Genomic DNA, 20,028 nt, shown 5'->3' on the forward strand with positions numbered 1-20,028 from the left:
CGCTTCTATACATACACTAAATAATGGTCTTCACTTAGGAGCCGCTCTAGAAATGAGTTCTCCCACAACCCCTACGAGAGACCTTCTTTTCCTTTCCCAGTACAGGAACCTTAATGGAGAAGTTGCTGTCTTTTTTCCTATCTGGGGCCCTACTAGACTAAGAACCAGTTATCCTTTGGTCACACCCGCCAGGCTGCGCTGTGCTGCGCTGCGCTGTGCTAGCTCTGGCACTGCCTGCTGAAGTTGGCCGTGGGTCTCCCTGACCTCCAAATCCCACAACAGTTTCCACCTGTGCCCACCTGCCTTCTTCCTGAATGTTCCAAGACCGCTGGTTCCAGGCACCTTTCTCGGTTCCCTGCAGCATCAGCTTTCTCTTCCCCCAGGGCCACTTTCTTCTAGTCCTGCCTATCCCTCTCCCTGCGGCAGGGATGGGCTATATAGTTCCTAGATTTCAGTTCTGGAGGAATTTGGCTGCTTTTGATCCTTATGTGAAGGAAGCTTGTTCTGAGGATTCAGGCCTAGTTTAGAAAGAGACTGAGGTGACTGCTTCCAACAGCCTCGGAGTACCCCTCTGACATCCCCTGGAAAAAGAACGATGGCTCCCAGAAAGCTGTTGTTGATCTTCCTCCACTTTCTTGAGTAATTTTTTGTTTATTTAGTTTTACTCATTTGTTTCTGAATGGGCCATTCACTCCTAGGGCTCAGAATATTAAAGATCCAGAAAAGTGTACAGTGAAAAGCTCCCCACCGCTCCTCCCTGAGCCCCCAGTGCTGTCAATTTCTTGTACATCCTTCTATATTTTTATCTTGTATCTTTTAAAGGAGAATTAAAATTTTTTGTTACTGAAATATTATAGCATCATTAAGTAGATAAAAGAACAAGAAAAGTTCTCGTCACAGCAGATCAAATTGATTTTTCTTGTCCGTATTCCCTCCTGATCCTGTCTTTACTAGGCAGAATTTTAACCTGGTTCTAATCCTGGTCTCACAACTTTTTCATGTACCTTGTTTGGTGTTTGCTTAGGGTTTCCAAAACCCGGGGCTGACAGAGAGAAAGCTGGGCAGTGGAATTTGAGAGATTGTTACCCATTTCTTACACCCATCCTGATTTTCATAGAAATACCTGCTCCCCCTCATCCTGGGTGGCCGAGAGGACAGGAAGCAGCTGGAGCGGATGGAGGCCAGTCTCTCCGAGCTGAGTGGCAGCGTGGCCCAGACAGGTAAAGATTAATGACTCCATCAAGTCACCCCTCAAAGCCTTCTCCAAGCACCCCCTTCTCTGCCCCCTCCCCTCTCCTGCATCTCCACTTTATGTGGTGACTTCATTTATCTGCTCTGAGAATCTGTTCACATTTGCAAATGAAGCCGCCGTCATTTCGGTTTAATTTGAAATTGCTTGTTTACTGTCGGCGCGGCCTCAATTAATTATGTTTTTACGGAAAGGCTCCCAACCTCAGAATATTAATAAGGGGAATAAAATGACAGCCTTTCTAAGGGCTGTAAAGTTCATTTTTAATTTCTGCTTCTATGAGGTTTTCAGGGGGGTTTTCAGTTATTTTCCCCCTTCCCTCTAAGAATCCAACACAGGGTCAAGAGAGTCTGTAATTACTGTGGCTCCCAGGACCCCAGCCACCTCCTCTGTTATCGACTCCACAGGGCTCGCGTTCATTACCCGGTGCCCCAATGATGGCCCAGATTAGCTGGGACCTGTCGCGCCAGAGGTGGCTTTCTCCTTTATAAACTTGTTTACTAGACGGAGGCTCTGAATCTGAAATCCTGAGGCAAGCAAGAGAGCCACTTGTCCCAGGCAGGGGTCTGTGTCTTTCTGGGGCACATTCGTGAAGCCCTCAGAAGTTCTCTGGCTCATCCGTCCTGCTGGCAACTGCTCCTGGAAGCCTGACACTGATGGCATGAAAGCCTTGGCAGGGCATGTGGCATGGGAGCTCAGTGGGCAGCCTAACTTTGGGTGGGAGGGTAGGAAGGAGCAGTAGGAACTGGGATTTGAAGTTTAACCACTCCTGAACACAGCAGAGACCTGGGCCGTACCTCTCCCAGGATGGGAGCCTTCTATGAGTTGCACAAGGACACTATGCGGCCCATGAGATGAGTGATGTAGGCATCGTAGAGGCTGGGGAGCCAAGACCATAAGCAGATATAATTAGAGAGGAGAGGTTTCAGATGGATATACTGTTGACCATAGACAAGTACACAGTAGAAAGATAAATAGAAATGCTAGAGGTTAGATACAGTGCAGGTAGATTACCCAGGGTGCAGATAAATTATATGGATTGCGGGGGGCATCTGCAGATAAATTAGATGCAGCAGGAACGGGTAGCTTGTAGGTGTGTGGACCAAGGGAAGGGGCACTCTGTACCTATCAGTTTAACAGATGCCTCTGCTTTCTTCCTCCAGTGACTCAGTTGCAGACGACTCTGGCCTCAGTGCAGGAGCTGCTGATCCAGCAGCAGCAGAAGGTGCAGGAGCTTGCCCACGAGCTGGCTTCCGCCAAGGTACTTGTCCTTGCACCTGGCTTCCTCAGGCCCAGGGTGCCCTGCACATCTCCTCGCTCTGGTCCCTCCTGCTTGTTTGCTGCCTTCTGTGGGTCTGACTTGGTCTCCCATCTGCCATGGTTACACAGCAGGGCCGCTCTGCCCTTAGAAAGGAGGGAGTCACTGTGTTTTTGGTGTGGCATTTAACCACTGAGCATCCTTTCTGTCTCTGCATCACCTCCCAATGGGGAGAAAAAGCCACCCTCTGCCTGTGTACCTCTTGTGGCAGCCACATTCCTGAGCTCTGGAAGCCATCTATGTAGACATGGGACGGCCTCCACCTGCAGTTAGGTGGCAGGTCATGGCACTGCCAGGAGGGATTCCAGGGCACAGAAAGAGAAGCATGCCAGCTCCCACCCCGTCCTGGGCACTGGGCTAACCTCGCTGCAGTGGGCAGCTTCTCGACCCAGGTTTCACCACGGGTTCAGCTGACCCTAAAGGGAGAACCAGCAGTGACTGACTGAGGCAGCTTCCGTGCTCCACTGCCCAAACTAGAAGCTGTCCTGGGAGTATCTGATTCTGGGATCTGACCACCCGGGTTAAAATCCTGGCTCTGCCACTTGCTAGCTGTGTGCCCACAGGTGTAACACGTAACCTCTCTGTATCTTCCTCCACTGTCAAATGGAGCTGTAACGGTACCTACTTCATTGGGCTGTTGACATGCTTGGAAGGTGCCTGGCTCCAGCCAGCTCCTGGGACTGCAGGCCCTGGATTCTGTGGATGTGTGACAGGAGGTATCCCTGAGGCGCCGTCTTGTACAGACGGCCCAGGAGACAATGGTCCAGTGGCTCCAGGTACCCAGTGGCCTCCACTCTCTGTCTCCTCCTGGAGCTGTGTGGTGGGTGGGTGCTGCTTTCTGGCAGATTCCATGCAGCCCGATATCTAAAGGACCCCATGCCAAGTTGCTGTCCTGGGGAAGCCATACCCCAGCACACTAGATTGAGCCCATGCTCAAATCTCTTTCATTTGCAAAAACCAGTGAAATGGGAATCCTCACATTTCTGATGGAATGTGGGGTGCCTCTTGTGAAGAGGGTCCCTGAGAAGCCCCTCCCCAGATATCCATCCTGCACACGGAGGGCTTCCTCCTCAGAAGGCCACGCCGGGCTTCAAGCCTGTGTCCCTGTGGGCTTCTGGCCCATAAAGCAGCCGGGAAGGCCGGGTGGTGGCCCCTGCCCCGATCTCCTCTATTATCTTTTGCATTGGTGGACTTCCAATGGCCAGAAGCCATTCTGGAAATTGGAAAACTGTTTCCAGACCTTACGCATTAAGAGTGAGACCACATGTTGCATTTTAAGAAGGGGCGGGGCCCCGGAGCGTGCTCGATGGTGGAGAGTGGCCTCTAGGAGTGTCCCGAGTGTGTTTTTCTGCCAGGCCCCCACCTGCCCCCGGCCTGCACTGAAGCGGGGCCCACTGGCCCTCACACAAACCCATATGTGTGAGGACTTCGGTTACCCCATAAACCAAAGACTCAGAGCTGTGTTTTGTCAGCTGTAATGTAAGTTTTTATATCTGCCTTCCAAACTCCTACTGGAACACTGTAAAAAATTAAAAAGAAGAGCTTTAAGTAATTAAAAAACCTACATAAAACTGAAGACTGTGAGGTTTCTACAACTGTTTTTTAAAGAGACTGGCTAAAAAGCCCCAGATGTCAGATTTTATTTCTAAATCCTGGCATCTGGCATCATATGCGTTTGGAAATCTGAGTCCTTTGTTGGCTGGTGAGTGGAAATTGCTCCCTTGTTAATGGGCTGCTGCTGTAGCGTTCGAGGTCTTAGAGAAACCAGAACAGGGGCTCTGGGGTCCTTGCTGTCTGGGGGTCTGGAGTGGAGTCGCTGAGGGGACGTGCGTGAGGGCAGCGGCTGTGTGTGCATCTGCGCCCAGACTGTGGCTTTTGCTTCCCGAGACCTGCGGCCCCTTTCTAGGGGCTTCTCCCGACAAAGGTGCCCAGTGAGCTGTAGCAGACTGGCAGGGGACAACCAATACTGTCCCCTTACAGCCTGGTGGTCGCAGTGTCAGGACAGTGAGAGCCTCACCCTGTTAATCTGTGTGCATAAAGACAGCCCCAGGAGGCCTCTGGGCTGGTGGCTCTGGCCCTGCAACACTTCCTTGGCCACAGGCTGCTGCCACGGGGGGACTGCTGTGTCGGCTGTCCTCTTCCCATCCATTCCTACAGGATTTACCAAAAGCAAAGGGTGGCTCTCTCAAGTTTATTTGGAAAACAGTGTCAAATTCTAAGGGGAAAGGTGTTTGTCAGAGGTAACCGTGGCTGTCTCCGTCACTTTGGAAAGGAATTGAAGTCAAGTTCAATGGATGGCTTCTTTCTGCTGAGCCTTCAGTCATCCCAAAAGAATTCTGGGAATGGGTGGCATGGCCACTGGTGGCTTTGCAGACAGTGAGGCAGAGTCCGGGGAGGTCCTCCGTGGCCCCGTGGAGCCGCTGATGACCTGACCTCAGTGAGCTGGGAGCCAGAGGTCTTGGAGCAGCACTGAGGGAAGAAGCCTGACATGGGCCAGATGGGTGCTCAGCTGCTGCCAGCCTCCCTGACTCTCCCAGGTGGCTTCCAGGTGACAGGCCCAGGTTCCTGCCAGTGTGCGGGTAGCTGGCTCCTCTCAGCCCCGGAGTTTGCTTGTGTGTGGGGGTGACTCCTTGTGGAGGAAGCAGCTGTTGTGGAGGTGGGGTGTGCATTTACTTTATGGGTTTCTGTTTTAATGGTCATTTCAAACACATGCAGCGATGGAGGTCGAAGGACGAGCCCACATGCTACCTGACGCACCGCGGGGAGGAGGTCCTCCTGCAGCCCCTCCTGCCACGGGCCGGGGAGGGCCGCTCTCATCTGTGTTCCCTGTGATTTGACTTTCAGGCCACCACGTCTACCAACTGGATCCTGGAGTCCCAGAATATCAACGAACTCAAGTCGGAAATTAACTCCTTGAAAGGGCTTCTTTTAAATCGGTAGGCAAGCAGGCTCAGGACTCTGCTCTGGGTCTGGCCTCAGCCAGGGGAGTGGAAGTGGCACGTGTCCCCAAGGCCCCCCTCTGTTCAGCCCCCGACTGAGCTGTGTTCCTGAGGCACTGAGTTAGGGGAACTTTTCTTTCAGCTTCTACTTTTCCTCACCAGTAGGCTCCCTCCCCACTCCAGGGTGACAGTCTATGGCACCGACAGAGTTTTGGAATACAAACAGTTCCCCAGACCTGTCAAGATCTGGTCAAAGACAGCTGGAGCCAAGAAGCAGGGCCCTTTGAGCAGAGGACATCTCAGTTTGGCCCACCCTGAAACAGGGGCTCCAGACAGGGCCACCTGCTCCTCCTCCTGAGCCCCAGGTGACCTCTCAGTGACAGCTCTGGCCCACAGAAGGTCCCTACAGAAGGCCAGGGGTCTTTGTGCCCACTTAGTTAGAAGAGTTCTGTGGTTGAAGGCAGAGGTGGAACCAGTGCCCCCCCCAGCTTCCTTGCTCTCCCTCTGCAGTGACATTGTCATCAGTGCAGCCCTGGATGTAGGGTAACCAGCTTGACCTGATTTTAAAATGGAAAGTCCAGTGGCCAGGAACCCCTCCGTCCTGGGAACCCAGGCAGATGTTTGGTCATTCTAACTGTGTGGTGCACTAGGTGGGCCTTGCTTGGGGCGTTTGTGTTTCTCTGCTGGGCCTGGAATTTAGTTGGGGCCACGTGAGGCAGGATGGTGGCACCCAAGGTGGGCCGTTCACTCGGGCTCATGGATGTGGAGAGGGCCTTACTGTAGCCCCAGTGAGAGGACCCCATTTTCCAAGCCACCCGCTTCCTGGTCCTTCCTGAGGGAAAGAATGTGTCTTCAGAAGAGCTGTGACCGAGCTCATGGGAGGGCCTAACGGTTGTCACTAGGAGAAGTCCTCTGTTTTCCCAAGTGGAGGAGATAAGTGCCTTTGCAGCTCAGGGACAGAGAGCAGGCTGCCAGCTAACGCTGGAGCCAGGGGTCTGCAGATGGACTGTCTTGTTAGCGTTGATGACACTGGTGAACAGTGTGGGCCTTGGCCTGTGCGCTCAGCGAGATGAGGTCTGAGGTGGGAGAGCTGTTTCTGAGACCAGTGCTGTGTGACAGTGGCAGCCCAGGATGGGGCAGGGCTTGGCCCCTTGGCTCAGGCAGAGATGGGCTTGTCCACCAAAGAGCTTCATTTCTGAGCCGTTGCCAAGCAGACCCGACCTCCCTGGTCTCTCCTGGAATTGGCTTTGGTCTGGGCTGGCTGCTGGCCCAGGGCCCGGGAACACAAGAGCGGAAGGGAGAGCTGGCTGTCTGCTGTGAAACTTTGAGCTGAGAGATTGTCTAGCAGAGTGCACCGACATTGCCCTTTGGTTCCGATGTCTCTGACCCCCGGCCAGTGGCCAGGGCTCCCTGCTTTCTCCTTCTGCTGGCCACTGGGTGGAGACGGGGGCAGGCCTGAGGGTCAGGAGGGAGCAGGCTCCAGGGAGTGGCAGCCCCAGGCCCGGCTGTTCAGCAGCTGCCAAGGCAGGCGGGCCTCGCCAGGTCAGGGAGGGCCCGGGGGCACTGGCTGGAGCAGGGTGGCCTCCAGGCTGCACAGGCAGGGCACTGCGGGCGTCTGTCCCAGCAGACGGAACCAACATCTGGCCAAGAGGCTTTGTTCCCAAAGGGAGGGGAGAGAGGGCTCTGTCCAGTCCCCTGCGAGGTGGCCCTAGGGGTGCTGCTCCCCAGAGCTGATCCTTGGGGGGCCGGGGAAGGTGTGGCTCGGGGGGGTGGGAGTCCCGCATGCTGTCACCGACCTGTACCTGTCTTCTCCCTCCTCTCCTGCCTCCTCTGCCAGGAGGCAGTTCCCGCCATCGCCGTCAGCCCCGAAGATCCCCTCCTGGCAGATCCCGGTCAAGTCACCGTCCCCTTCTAGCCCCGCGGCCGTGAACCACCACAGTAGCAGCGACATCTCGCCCGTCAGCAATGAGTCCACGTCATCCTCACCCGGGAAGGAGAGCCATAGCCCCGAGGGCTCCACGGTCACCTACCACCTGCTGGGCCCCCAGGAGGAAGGCGCGGGCGTGGTGGACGTCAAGGGCCAGGTGAGGATGGAGGTGCAGGGCGAGGAGGACGAGGACGACGACGTGAGCCGCGTGGACGAGGAGGACTGCCTGGGGGTGCAGAGGGAGGACCGGAGGGGCGGGGACGGGCAGATCAATGAGCAGGTGGAGAAGCTGCGGCGGCCCGAGGGCGCCAGCACCGAGGGCGAGCGGGACTAGGGGCATCGCCCCACCCGTGGGCACAGGGCTCAGCCCTGCTCCTGTGGCTCTGGGAGGGTGGCCTGGAGCCTGAGAAAGGGACAGCACCGTCAGCTGCGCTGCGGCCCCGGCCTGGGCCCGGCGTGGGGGTTGCGCTTCTGTCCACCCGGCGCCTGTCCCGAGGGCCACCCGGCCCGGCCCAGCCCCAAGCCAGGCGGCCTCGGCCTTGCTCTCGAGTCGGGCTGAGTGCGCCTGAGCCCCACCCAGCCCCTGGCCCGGACATACGTCTCGTGCAGGGTGTGCTTGCTCAGCGTCCTGCCTAGTGTGACACGGTGCATGGCAAGAGCTAGTGTCGCCTCCTGCCGCCTCGGTGCGGGGCAGCTGCACTCCCTCTTCCCTCTCCTGGACCCACTCGCCCTCGGCCCAGCCCTGTCCCCACAGCAGGTCCCGTCCGACTGAGGCAGCCCTCGGGTGCCTGTCCCCAGCCCCTCTGTGCCCCATCGTCCTCCCAGACCGCCGGGACCACAGCGCGCTTCTGTCCGCCTTGCGTGCCGTGTCGTGGCTCAGCCAGGCCTGTGGCGAGGCGTGGGTCTCGGGGCCACGGAGGAGCCGGGCGTCAGGGCTTCCCACCCAGCAGTCACGCCTGTCCTTCCCGCTGAGACACCGTGTTCATCTGTTTGATCATGTATAGATTTCAGAATATGAGATAGGGCTGTATATAATTGTAATAAATACAAGTTGCCACTATTTAACTCCTGCCTGTGGCCCCTGTCTGCTCCTGGCACCCTCACCCTGCAGGTGGGTCTCCACTAAGGCGCCACCAGGTGAACCCTGGGTAGGGCCTGGGGGACGTGGGAAGGGCCCAGGCAGTCCCTGTGGGTGGCTGGACGCGGCGCCTGCCCTCCCTGAGGCAGGTTCCACAGCTGCTCACCCAGGACTGGAGGGGTCCCTCCCTCGTCCCAGTGTCTGCGGGAGGAGAAGGGACCCACGTTACTGTATATAGACCTGCCGCGGACTGCAGTGAGCCTCCTTCCTTAAATGGATGAATGTTCCCCCGGAGGGAGAGCGCGTCTCATTCTCTCTCCTGCTGTCTCCTCTCGCTGTCACCCTCCCTGTCTCTCTTTAACCTTCACAGAGCATTTAGCTGAAATCAGAAAAACAGCCAGACGCTCCTTCCAAGGGCCACTTTGCTCCCTCAAGCCCCAATGTGTCCTGGGGGATGTGGGCGCAGGAATGTCCCTGTGCCTTGTGTTGACACAACAGCTTTGCAGATAGGATGCACCAGGCAATGGCTGCCACCGCAGTGTCCCCTGTGAGTAGCCTCGCAGGCCTCCTGGTCATAGCTTGCTCTTGCCCTGGGGACGGACGGGGACATGGCCAGCTGGGCTGGGAGATGTAGCATTGGGGCTGTTTCATCCCAGAAGACATCCTCCCTCCCAGCCTGATTCTCCCCGTCCTGAGTCAGGCCCGAGGGCCTCTGAGGTCAGGCCACTGTCACTTGGCCCATCCTGCCCCTCCTGAGTGTGCAGCCACTGGTCTGGTTTCTGGCCTGCTGGTGTGTCTTCCGTGCTCATGGTCTCCCATGACACCGCTGTGGTCCGTTTTTCCAGTCACATGTTCCCTAGGGACAAGTGGAGCCCAGGTTCAGAGTTGCCAGTGCAGCTGTTCTCCTGCCTCCCAGCCTCACCTGGATGAGGGGGCCCTGCTCTCCCAGGTCCCTCAAGGAGTCCCTGTGTCCGTCCAGGAGCTGGGCGGGCAGACCTGAGATGGGCCAGCAGAGGGAGGTGGGCCGGGCCAGGTCCCGGGCTTGGGGGCTGGTGACTAAGGGTTTCTCACCCTCTGACCTGCTGTGCCACGATCCCACCAAGGCGGATGGAAACCCCTGGATCCTGGGCAGGTCGGTTACTGGGGAGTCACAACCCTCTTTAGTTTGGTGACCATTTATTGTCATCTGTAGCTTTCCAGAGTTTCCTCCTCCTGTGAGACCAGAAAGAGACCAGAGGCCACATACCCTGGGATGCAGTGAGGCCAGAGCTGTCGGGTTGGCGCAGTGGAAGCCAAGCCATGCCTGGGGCCTCCCCGCCTCCATCTCGCCCTCGAGATCTGGGGCCACGGGAGGGGGCGGTTCCCCGGGGCTTCACTATCCCTGAGGCGGGGGCAGCGGGGGCAGCAGTGGCCTCGGAGGACGAGTTTTCTGCAACCTGGGGGTCAGCAGGCTTGCGGGTCTCTGGGACTCAAGGACGGAGGAGAAAGAGACGGAAACCTGGGGCCCGGAGGCCTTTGGCCCCGGTAGGTCCTGAGCACCGAGTTCGGCTTTTGAGGACAGAGAGTCTGGCGTGAATTCAGGGAGAGAAAAACCCCTCCCCAAAACGGCGTGAGTGCTGCCTAATAAAGGCAGCTGCTGGACGGAGGGAAAACAGCCCTTTGAAAAAAAAGCCTTTCATTAGAAAAATAATGCATTTCATCCAAATAAGGTAAAAATATTTGGAATGGGGCAGAAGTGAGCAGCAGGCAGCGCCTGTCAGGCCCTTTCTGGAAGGGAGAAGATTATTAAACTCAATTACAATGTATTTTTATAAAGTGTCTTTTAGGAAAGAACCAGCCCCAGCACTCGGAGGCCGCAGGCCGGCTGTCCTGACCTCTGCCTGGACGGGCTCGCCTGGACCCCAAGGTCTCTCCCAGCCCCTCGGATGACGGCCTGGTTCTACCTTGGGCAGGGCGCTCCCTTGGCACGTGTGGCGCCAGGTGGTGAGGTGGCGTCTGGGGGTTGCTGTAGGCCTCAGCAGCCCGGGGGCTGCCCCTCCTTCAGGAAAGCCCGGGGAGCCGGGCCACCACCCCTCTGTCCTGGACCCCCTGGGGGGGATGAAGCAGTCTGGGCCAGGGAAAGGGGACGCTGAGTTTGTGCCCAGACATGTTGGTCGCTTTCCCTGTTGTGGGAGGAGATCTCAGATGTTTAGAAAAGCCAGTCAGTGTAGAAAGGAGCAGAGTCCAAGGAGCCCCTTCCGTCTGCCCCGGTGCTTGCCTCGTCTCTCGTTCTCTCCCCATCTCTCTCGATAAAAATGGGAGGCTCCTTTTCAGTTTTGTGGGACTCGCTTGTCTTACTGAAAAGTGAATTGTGTTTGTCCTTTGGAGCCTTCACACTCAGGTGGAAGAATTTTCTAGAAGGCCCCCTCACCCCCCGCCTTCCCCGCTTCGGCCTAGCCAGGAGCACTGAGGGGCTGGTTCTCTGGCCTGGCCCCAGACGCCTCCCTGTCCTTTGGGTGATTGCCCCTGCCCGTGCCCAGAGCCCAAGAGGGGGGACGGGCGCAGGCAGGAGCCTTTCTCAGGGGGTCTGAGCCCCATCCTCAGGAGTTCACTTCATTCCTAGTGTTTCTTCATCTGTTTGTTTAAACTGGTTCCTGCCAAGGCACCCAGAGGAGAGGTGGGAGGCTCCAGACAGGGCAGGCGTGGGCAGGGCAGCCGCAGGTGAGTGCTCACCTGGGGGAACCCCAGCCACGCTCAGTCGCCCTGGCCCTGACCCTCCTGTCTGGCAGGAGGGGCCTGGCCGCTCTTCTTGCCCCTCTCTTTTGGCCTGCACAGGTGTCCCTCAGCCCGGGGCTGGCCACCACCTGCCCAAGGGAGCGACTCAGCAGACACATCCAGGGCGCTGTGTGGCCGCCGCCCACTGCACGCCCCCACTGGCACGTGCTCCCGGGCTCTGCCTGCGCCGCCCATGGCGGCCTGACTGCGGCACCGGGCGTGCTCTGCTGCAAACCGAGTGAGCTCTCGTCCAGCATCGTAGGGTGACTTAGCCTGAATCATGAACAAACCTTAATAGTTTCCTTTCATCGAGCACTTTAAAGTTCATGTTCTAGAAGAGGTGAGGTTTATTGTAAAGAGAATGCCTGGAGCCTTTCCTTGCTCCATGACAAGTGCCAGAAGGACCTTCCTTAAAGTGACAGGGCCATGGTTTTAAATGCTCCTTTGACATTCAGGCCCCTCCTCCCACCCCAGCCAGCAGTTCCAGGGATGCCCTGTCGTCCCAGGGGGTGGCAGCCAGCCTCGGGGAGCTTGGGCAGGGCTGAGGGAGGTGCTCTGGTGGGAACTGGTGTCTCGCTCCAGTGGCGTGGGGCTTATGGGAGGCCACACAGCTGGGTTTGGCTGCTGCTTGCCCTGGCGTGGGCCTCCTGGGGGCTGCTTCCTATCTGACCTGCCCCGGAGGGTGGGGCAGCTCCTCCCAGCAAGGGTGGCACAGGCCTGGCTTCTGTTTATTCCTGGCAGGTGAGGTCCCCATTTTGAGGGTCCTTGTTGGAGGCCCTGCTCCCTGCGGGCCTGACCTGAGGCTTGGGGCAGCAGTCCTTTGTCCCCCACCCCTGTGCTTTGGCCCTGGGCCAATGCTCCCCGTAAGGCCAGGGCTACGTCTCAGCACTGGAGGGACAGGCTGCCTTTGGCCAGTAGCCTGGATGTGGTTGCTGTGTGTCCAGGCGGGGGGCGGGGGGAGCAAGGCTTGGGCCCTGTGGGTGACTCAAGCACTGGGAGCCCAGTCGGGCCAGGTCTGGGGGAGCTGGGCAGGCCACTTAGCTCAGCCGTGAGCTTGTGCGGCTGGTTCTGGCTCCTTCCAAGAGGTCACAATACTCTTGAATTTGCCCCAGTTTGGGTGTAGGAGCATCGCACCACCACAGCTAATTAAATCCCAGAATGAAAACATGTTTTACTGCATTTCCTACTGAGTCCAACAAGCCATAGGGAGCGTGGTGGGGGCCTGGGCCCATTACCCACCCCTGGGTGGGGCGCCACCCGCAGCAGCAGGCCCCCTCCCTGCTCCTGGGGGTGGGGGTGGAACGTGGTCTCAGAGTGGGCGCAGGTGCCTGATGGGGGTGTGTGGGCACTTCTCTGCCGCCCGGGGCAGAGTTGGGACTTGGAGCAATGGGTTGGCCTGGGTGCAGAATCCTGGTCCCTCCCCTGAGGCTCTTCTGAGCTCAGAGTTGGGACTTGGAGCAATGGCTGGGTCTGGGCAGGCTTGGAAGCTGGTCCTACCCTTGGCTAGGCTGGGCCCCATCCACCGTGTGCCGAGGTCCTTCCAGGCGCAGGCAGTTGTGGAGAGGGCAGTTTTGGGGTCTGGCCAAGGTCAGCAAACTGCCCTGAGTCCTTGTCCTCCCTCCCCGGGGCCCCAGGCAACCCTGTGGGCCCTGCTCCGCTTCCCAGAGGGAGGCCGTGGTGGCACCACCGCCCTCCAGCCCACCAGCGCGGTCGCAGCTTGGCTCCCTGCCTCCCCTCAGGCCCCACGGAGGCTGCTCGGCCCACCAGGGCCTGTGAAGCTCCAATAATGGTTTTAATTTGTTGAACTTGTGTTTTATCCCATAAATTAGTCACTGTTTTATTTAACAGAATCGAGATATCCACAAACAATAGGCGAGTTCCAACTTGAACATTTTAATAAGACTGAAAAAAGTATATATTTTCATGTCTGTTACAAACATATTTATGTAAATAGCCTGTGGGCTGCATTCCGGGAGGAGAGAAGAAAGGGAACAGCCCTCCGCTCTGGGCTGGGTTAGGAAGAGGCTTTTGTACTGGAAAATGACATGGAGCTGGCACTGGGAGCCACCCAGACCCCCGCGCTGAGAGGAGGGGCTGCTGCCCTGCGTCCCCAGGCTCTGGCCGGCGGTGCCACGTGTACCAGGCTCAGTGTGCCAAGGACCTCACCTTTCTAGCCCCTAAGTCTACCTGTTCCTCGTCAGGAGAGTGGATGTGACATCCCCCATGTCGGGTGTGACCAGCTGGTGAGATGGTCCTTGGCGTGGAAGAATATGGGGGCCCCACACATGTGCCCTCCTGAGGCCCTGGAAGCTCCGGCCACCCGGAGCTCAGCTCAGGGCAAGATGATGCAGATGATGAGGTTTCACGAGAAGTAGATCACCAGGTGGAAGTGTCAGGGCCAACGAGGTGGCCACCTGAGCTCTGAGCTAGGCCTGGCGGGAGCCCCAGGCCCACTGCGTTGCTGAGGGAGTCCCAGTCATCATGCCACCAGGGCCGGCAGCTCAGGCTCTGGGCTGGTGGCCACAGACCCAGGAAGCAGCCCCCTCTGGCTCTGCCACCGTGTGCTTCAAGCAGGAGCCACGCCAGCATCCGGATCGGATCCGGGTACGCGCCGTTCCCAGCCCGGGCAGGTCCCTGCAGGAAGGAGGAGGAAGGAGCCGCAGGAGGAGGCAGAAAGGTGGCCCTGCCAAGTGCTGGCCCAGTAGCCCTGGCTGGGAGAGGAGCGGGTGGGCTGGGCTGGGGTCCTGGGCAGGCCTCGGAGCTTTGCCTGACACCCAACGCTTCAGTACCAGATGTGCTGCGGGTGGCTCCTGAGCCTCCAGCAGGGGTTCAGGCAGGGCTGGGGGGAGGAGGCCACCCTTCCCATTGGGCAGGGCCTGAGCCCCCCACCATCTGTTCCCAGCAACCTGGGAGAACCTGGCCCGATGCCCAAGGGCAAAACTGGTCTGTCCCTCCTTCCTGCCAGGGTTGAAGGGTGACCAGCTCCTTCCTCCCCACCCTCCACTGGTGCATGGAGCCTGGCCGTGTTTGTGCCACTCCACACAGCTGGGTCAGGGCCAGCCGCTCGGGGGTGATTTTAAAAATAAAAGATAACTTGATAGATTTTTTTTTCCAGTTTTTATTGAGTGAAAATGTCAAACCTTGCATCAGTCATGCAAAAAAAAAAAAAAAAAAATCAAATAAATAAAACACATATATTAAATTTCTAATAGCACTAAATTCAAGTGGAAAAATATTCAGTTCTTAATAACCAGGTGCCGAGGAGACCAGATTCAAGTAATCAGAGCACACGCTGTTCAGTTCGGTTTTCACGTTCTGCATTTTTTTGTCTCAAAACCTCTATATATCTCTATATATCTATATATGTATATACATATAGATATATACACACATATGTGCATACATATTATTTTATATTTATATATATACACATACATAGTTATAAAACATTAAAAAGAGCATTGGTGGATCAAGCATTATTTTCCCCACAGAAAGAAAATAAAACAAAAATTACACATTAAAATTCAAAATGAGCTAGCAATGGCTTATAGTCCTAGTGTGCAATATGAAGGTTACAAAAGGCTAGACTTCGCACTGTCGGCATCTTCTTTTTTCTTTTTTTTTTTTTGTTTGATTTTGCTACATTGAAAAATGTTTCGTGTGTTTTTTTTTCCTTTACAAAACTCCTTGCACAGACACACCAGTTGGTTCTGCGGCAGGTCGGAGTCTGGGCGCATGCTCAGCAGCAGCACGTGGTGCCCACAGGATTCGGGAGGCTCTGGTGGGGCTGTTTAGGGAAGAACTCATTTCCTGGTGAACAGGGTACACCTTCTGACCGTTCCTCCCTCCCCGCTCCCTCGCCAGTTCAGATGGTCCTGGCTCTCCGGCTGCGGGCAGCCAAGAGGACAAACAAAAGAAAGAAAAAAAAAGTAAACCACTGCCCCCTGGCTGGGTCAGGCTCCCCTTGGAGACCTTTGGGGAGGGGGCTTTGGAAATAGCCTCTAGCCCACCCCTCCATCTCCCGTTGGGCCTGTTCTCTCCCTGCGGCCCAACCTGACACCGGCTGGTGGCCTGGACTGCAGAGAAGGTGGACAGGAGGGGCCTCAGGCAGCCTGCCCTCACTGGGGACTGGATCAGCCCCTGGTCCCTGAGGGCCACAGAGCCTCTGGCCAGGTGTCTACCAGGTGGCCCTGCACTGGGCTTCGGTGGCCTCGTTGGCTCCAGGAAGGGGGGATGTTTGAGAAAAAAAAAGAACCAAGTGTGGATGGGCTGCACCAGCAGAGAAGCATCCCAAACAAAATAAAATTGAAACAAACTGGAAAAAAAAAAAAAAAAACAACCCTATAAAGCCACACGCATAACCAATAGAGAAAAACTCAAATGTTAAATTAACTACAAACTTGTATCAACAGCAAGAGTTCTTTTTTCTTGTCTCTACAAAATTCAAGTTAAAAGTTGGAATCACGCAGCTCCCATCAGTGCTAGTGTGAAGACAGACAGCCTCGAACTGCTAAGGCCCCTACGATAAATGCTAAACGAAACCCACGGGAGAAATTGCACTCAGTTCTCCAACCTCAGGGCTGGTCCGGGGCGGGTCTGCACTCTCCTACCCGCCTTTTTCTTTTTGTTCTATGTAGAATAATAACCTTTACAGGAAAAATACTGTACAACTTTTTTTTTTTCTTTCCATTTTGGATATTAAAGCCAATAACAGTCGCATCCTTCCTCTCTGCACCACCAGGGTGGCTGAGACCCCCAAGCCCTGGTCCCCAGCATCCTGCCGGCTGCTCTTCTGTTTTTGGACACAGCCTCCGTTTCACTGGGGTGGAAGCTGGGGCCTGGGAGTCACCAAACAGACCCGACCCAGCCCTGGGGGGCAGACAGCAGCCAGGCCCTGGCGCGTGGCGGGGCGGCCGTGGAACTAATTCCATGAGATTTCCTCGACGGTCCCGTTAGTGTCACCCGTGCTGACGGCCCTCTCTGCCCCGCCCTCTCCCTGGGCAGGAGGGGAGGGTCTTAGCTGCATGAATGGGAGGCCCTGCCAGACTACAGGTGCCAGCCGCCCCCGGTGGCCCCAGTGCCGTCCCGGTCCTGAGCACTGAGGGATCCCGCGGCGTGGTCGTGGGGCGGGGACCTGCGGCCGCCTCGGCCCTGGGACCCTCGCTCCTGGTTCCCACCCCGGACAAGAGCACCTTCTGTTTCCCTGAAGAAGATCCCCAACTCCAGCTAGAAAAGGGGCCTCGGGCAGCCCGTGTCCTTCAGCCGCCGAGCTGCGCGCGTTCCGGGCGGGGGGCGGGCGCGAGGCGCCCCGGAGCACCAGAGGGGTCCCCGCCTCTGTCCTGAGACGGACTCGGGGTCCGGAAGCACCGGCGGGGCCCACCCGGGAGCGGAAGGAACGTGGCGCTCTGCACAGAGGGAGCTTCCCACATAAATAGCGTTTCTTACAAAACGGGGAGCGGCGCTGACGCCGTCGCGAGGCCGGCCCGGCGGCGGGGACGGGGACGGGGACGGGCGCGGGCGGTCAGGGCGAGGCGGCGGCGGGCGCGGGGCCGGGGTTGCCCAGGGCCGGCGTCCGCGCGCCCGTCCCCGCCGCCTCGGGCAGCGACTCCTCCGAGTCGGTGCGCAGGTCGTCGTCGTCGTCGTCGTCGTCGTCGTCGTCGTCATCGTCGTCGTCGTCGTCGTCGTCGGCCTCCTCCTCCTGCAGCTCCAGCTCCTCCTCCTCGTCCTCCTGCGACGACTCCCCGGCGGTGGCGGTGGCGGCGGCGGCGGCGGCCGGCGCGGCGGGGCCCTCGCGCGGCCCGGGCGCGGCGTCGGGAGGGCCGGGGTCGCCCGCGTCGCCGAGCGCCAGGCCCAGGCCGGCGGCGGCCGTCTGCAGGAAGAGCAGCGAGCCCCCCGGCTCGGCCAGCGTGAGCGAGCCGTCCAGGCTGACGGGCGGGCCGGGCGAGGCGGCGGGCGGCTCGCCACGCTCCTGCTTCTCGTGCTTGCGCTTGTGCGAGTCCATCTGCGACATGCCCACGACCGTGTGGCGGCAGCCCGGGTAGGTGCAGTGGAAGTGCGAGCACTTGAGCTTGTACTTGCAGTCGGGCACGGCGCAGTCGGCGCTCGAGCTGAACTGGCGGAAGCCCGCGGCGCTGATCACGTCCTGCTTGCCGTGGTGCTTGCGGTGCGCCGTGACCTTGGTGCTGTCGGTGCAGCGGAAGCGACAGCGCAGGCAGTGGAAGTGCGTGCTGGTGCCCGAGAAGGGGCAGTCGGCGAAGTGGCAGCTGAGCGAGGCCTTGAAGCGCTTGAAGTCGTCCAGCACGAGGTTGTCCACGCGGTCGTGGTGCTGCGCGTGCTTGTACATGTGCGTGCGCCCGCAGAACTTGTAGCCGCAGTTCTCGCGCGTGCAGTGGTAGTGGGTGACCTTGAGCGAGAACTGGCAGGCCGCGTCCTTGCAGTCCTCGTAGAGGTCGAAGCGCCGGAAGCCCTCCAGCATCATGCCCTCGTCCAGCATCTTGCGGGACGAGGCCGTCTTCCGCCGCTTGCCGAAAGGCGACATGTCCTCAATGATCCAGAAGCGCTTTTTGGCCCCCGAGGCTGTCGGCATGGAGATGGTGTTCCCTGGGGAGGGCGGAGGGAGGTCATTCCCAGGGTCACACCCACACAGCGCCCCCCTCCTTGGGGGGGGGGTGGCCAGAGGGCAGCATTTAGACAACTCCCCTCCCCCAGGGCAGCTGGGGAGGCCCAGGCGTCCCCATCATCCCACGCCTGCAGGACGACCGCCCAGGCACTGCTGGGGTGGCGGAGCAACCAGCTCTGGGGGGGTGTGGTGGCCGCTTCCTGGCCGATTTGGGTGGGAAGTGAGGACATGTCCTGGCGCTAACTGAAGCTGAAGGGGGAATCTGGGTCGGTGGAGCATGATCACCCAAGTTGGACAGGGGCCAGGACGCCATCACACGCCTGCCTCTAATGAGGGACAGGCCGGCTCCTTTCCCGCCGGCTAACCAGTTTCCCCGCTGCCCGCCTGTCTGTGCAGGGGACCTGCCTATCCGCAGCAGTGGGGATGCCAAGTACCCGGGGCCGTGCGGGGCTGAAATTCCCTGTACAAGGAACACTTTCTCCTCGGTACAAGGTTCTGTAAGGTCTTGTTGGGGTTTTCTGCCCCTAGAAGGTTGGCAGAGGGTAGCTCTGAGGGCCCAGGCCACGAAGATGCCCCTGTCCTCCCTGCTCAGAGCCTCCTGCCTGGGCCAGGACCGAGCAGGGGCTCAGCTGGGGGACGGGCACCCATCTGTGCCCACCCTGATCTCAGCCTTCTTAGCAGGACTTTGGATGCCCCATCATCAAGGCCACGGTGTGCTTCTTTATCCCCTTTCCATGGCTGCAGGGTGAGGGGACGCCCAGCCTCCTGCTGGCGGCACAAGCTCTGGGGAAGAGGCAGATGGTCCTGGCACCCCCCTCCCACTCCGAAACAACAAAAGAGAAACCTCAGGCCCAGCCCTACCCAGAGTGGGTGGCAGGCACCCTCTGGGCTTCTCCCCTATGCCTGCCCAGCTTGGCCTCTCTGAGCCTGCCTTGAATAGCCAGCCACCATTCTGCCCACCAATTGTCTGCACTGCCCATTTGGGGAACAGGCCCAGTCACACATCCTTAGCTGATGAAGAGAAACTGAGGACTGTGTTGGGGTGGGGGTACCCAGGCAGTGGGCAAGGGCAGGTGTCTTAAGCCTGGAAATCCAAGTGGGTGAGGAGCAGCTGCTTTGGGTCTGGAGCCATAGGGCTCTGTCTGGTTGTGCCCACAACAGAACTTTCAGTGGGTTGAATTCCAGGAGGTAGGGCCCAGGCCCTGCTCACTGCCTCAGACCCTGGGGCCTGGCCCGATGCCTGTGCTCAGTCACGTGAGGCAAGAATAAATGGAAGAGACAGAGCTAGGGTGACATCCACACCCAAGGGACAGGGGCCAGCAGACTCCATCCCTGTGGGGCACCAGCTTTGGGTGTGGGTGTGGGATTCAGGCTAGCATCAGGACCCTCTGAATCTGGGCAGGTAGGTCTTGGGCACCAGCAAACCTTCCCGAGAGCATTTCCTGCTTCTCTCTAGGTGAACTCCTGAGAGAAGTGACAGGCTCTGCCTTGCCCAGCGCCAAGGACAGCAGGCTCCACAGGGCATCCATGGGAATCTGGGGGTGGGGCAGGCACGGTCATTTCTGGGGCTCTGACCAGTTGCTGAGAAGGGGCAAATCCCTAGCAGCAACGTCCTGGCCTGCCTGGTGCTGAGCAGGAGCCACAAGGAGATGTCCCTGGGACAGACTAGGTTCTCTGGGCTCAGGAGTGCTTGGCTGTGAGGATGCAGGGGGCCCCTGTCCTTGAGGCGGCTGGCCACAGAAGAGGGTCAGGTCTGGACCACATCTCTGAGGGTTGGTTGGGGCGACAGACACTGGTCAGAAGGCATGTGCAAGTTACCTGCGGCGTCCTGCACTAGGGGGACGTCACTTTTTACTGGAGTTGGAGTGGCAGTGACGGGCGGGAAGCTGGGCGGGCTGCTGCTGGGGTGGGCCAGGCCGCGGCTGGCTCCGAGAGTGGCACCGAGCAGAGAGTATGAGAGACAGGACGGAGAGAAGAGGCATGGGAGGGGGGGGAGGGCCGGCCGCAGCGCCGCCACCGGGGAGAAGGGTGGAGTCAGAGGGGGCGGCGCAGCCACGTGGGCAGCCTCGTCACCAGCGGCGGCAGGAGGAGGAAGAGGAGGAGGAGGAGGAGCCGGGCAGCCTGGAGAGGATGAAGAAGAGCAG

General features: G+C 58.4%; 2 protein-coding genes across 6 annotated transcripts in view; one reads left to right on the plus strand and one right to left on the minus strand.

Annotated features, from left to right (window-relative positions):
* PEX14 (peroxisomal biogenesis factor 14) overlaps nt 1-8,498 on the plus strand; it is a 129,778-nt gene extending 121,280 nt beyond the window's left edge. The window contains exons 6-9 of the mRNA XM_063106056.1: nt 1,118-1,220; nt 2,413-2,510; nt 5,412-5,503; nt 7,344-8,498. Coding sequence (XP_062962126.1) covers nt 1,118-1,220; nt 2,413-2,510; nt 5,412-5,503; nt 7,344-7,767 — 717 coding nt within the window. The 3' untranslated portion in view covers nt 7,768-8,498. The remainder of the gene's footprint in view (nt 1-1,117; nt 1,221-2,412; nt 2,511-5,411; nt 5,504-7,343) is intronic.
* Nucleotides 8,499-14,460: 5,962 nt separating this feature from the next.
* The window catches only part of CASZ1 (castor zinc finger 1), a 150,100-nt gene continuing 144,532 nt past the window's right edge, over nt 14,461-20,028 (minus strand). For all 5 annotated transcript variants that reach the window (XM_063104829.1, XM_063104828.1, XM_063104831.1 and 2 more), the window contains 2 exons: nt 19,703-20,005; nt 14,461-17,865 (listed from right to left, as the gene is read on the minus strand). In XM_063104829.1, the coding sequence (XP_062960899.1) occupies nt 16,787-17,865; nt 19,703-20,005 (1,382 nt within the window). In that variant the 3' untranslated portion in view covers nt 14,461-16,786. The remainder of the gene's footprint in view (nt 17,866-19,702; nt 20,006-20,028) is intronic.

This window comes from Cynocephalus volans, chromosome 8, assembly GCF_027409185.1.
Source record: "Cynocephalus volans isolate mCynVol1 chromosome 8, mCynVol1.pri, whole genome shotgun sequence".
Classification (NCBI taxonomy): Eukaryota; Metazoa; Chordata; class Mammalia; order Dermoptera; family Cynocephalidae; genus Cynocephalus; species Cynocephalus volans.